The sequence below is a fragment of the Myotis davidii genome, unplaced genomic scaffold, assembly GCF_000327345.1.
Source record: "Myotis davidii unplaced genomic scaffold, ASM32734v1 scaffold1509, whole genome shotgun sequence".
Lineage (NCBI taxonomy): Eukaryota > Metazoa > Chordata > Mammalia > Chiroptera > Vespertilionidae > Myotis > Myotis davidii.
Window position 1 is genome coordinate 1,025,695 of NW_006299480.1, and position 1,333 is coordinate 1,027,027.

General features: G+C 64.1%; 1 protein-coding gene across 1 annotated transcript in view; it reads left to right on the forward strand.

The window, feature by feature from the left end:
• GML (glycosylphosphatidylinositol anchored molecule like) overlaps positions 1–1,333 on the forward strand; it is a 12,637-nt gene that overhangs the window by 9,987 nt on the left and 1,317 nt on the right. Inside the window, exons 2-3 of the mRNA XM_015571385.1 lie at positions 655–696; positions 1,158–1,265. Coding sequence (XP_015426871.1) covers positions 655–696; positions 1,158–1,265 — 150 coding nt within the window. The remainder of the gene's footprint in view (positions 1–654; positions 697–1,157; positions 1,266–1,333) is intronic.

The following is a 1,333-nucleotide window of genomic DNA, read 5'->3' on the forward strand; positions in this document are numbered from 1 at the left end:
ACCCAGCCAGCAGGGGGTGGTGGTGCGAGCGCGGGTACTTCTGGGAGCGCAGGCCCCCTGGGGGCGGGGTCTCCAGAGGCCCCGCTGGCTCCCATCATGCTTTGCGCAGCTTCTTGAAGGTTCTGCTTCACTCCATGACAGTTGGGCCAGCCCAGAAGGTTCCATAAGGTCAGGAGCTTTGGGGGGCGGGCCCCATAAGGGCAGAGCGCTTTGGGGGGGTTCTAAAAGGGCAGGAGCTTTTTGGGGTGGTGGTGCGAGCGCGGGTACTTCTGGGAGCGCAGGCCCCCTGGGGGCGGGGTCTCCAGAGGCCCCGCTGGCTCCCATCATGCTTTGCGCAGCTTCTTGAAGGTTCTGCTTCACTCCATGACAGTTGGGCCAGCCCAGAAGGTTCCATAAGGTCAGGAGCTTTGGGGGGCGGGCCCCATAAGGGCAGAGCGCTTTGGGGGGGTTCTAAAAGGGCAGGAGCTTTGGGGGGCGGGTTCCATAAGGTCAGGCACTTTGGAAGGCGACCTTGACTAGAATTGAACCTGCGACCCTTCAGTCTGTGGGTTGACTCTCCAACCACTAAGCCAAACACCGGCTAGACTAGAGTGAGGAGCCCATATATTTTAAATGATGGCTAAAGTTCTAATACAGTCTTTTAAATCTCCCCAGGCGCCCTGCTCCTGTCCGGGCTGCAGCTGGGGATGAGCAAATGTGAGTGCCCGCCCCACCAGGTCTGAGGGAGAGGCCCCGCCATGGACCCTGGTCCTGGGAAGGTTGGGGTGCAGTTCCCACCCTTCGCCAGCCGGGAGCCTCTGGACCCCGAGCCAAGAGGGGTGTAGTGGGGGGGAACTTGGTCTGGAGCCCCGCCCTGGAGGCCTGTGGGGCTCCACTCAGGCAGGCAGCAGGGGTGCCGGGTCCAGGGAGATCTGGGGGTACTGGCCTCTGAGGGGGCTGCACCCCCGGAGCAGAGGTCTCCGGCTACCCTGCGGGGTTCCCTGGGCCTGCCTCTGGGAACAGGTGCACTCCCGCTGGGCTTGGCTGCCCCCAGGGAGCTGGTCCTGCCCAGCCTCTCAGCCCGCCCAGGACTGAGCCCTGCGCACCCCAACCTCAAGGCTGGGAGAGGGGCGGGGCGGACAGGCAGTGCTGGTGCAGGAGCGCCCCTCCCTCCTCAGTCACCTACAGCCTGAGATGCTACGAGTGTGCGACCATCAACACCTTCGAGTGTTCGAATCTTAAGACCTGCGAGTACGAGATCAGGCGCTGTCTGACGGTCTCCATCCGTGAGTGCCCTGCCTCCCCCGCGCACACGGGCCACCGCCGCCCGTTCAGGGCAGAGCCAGGCGGCTTG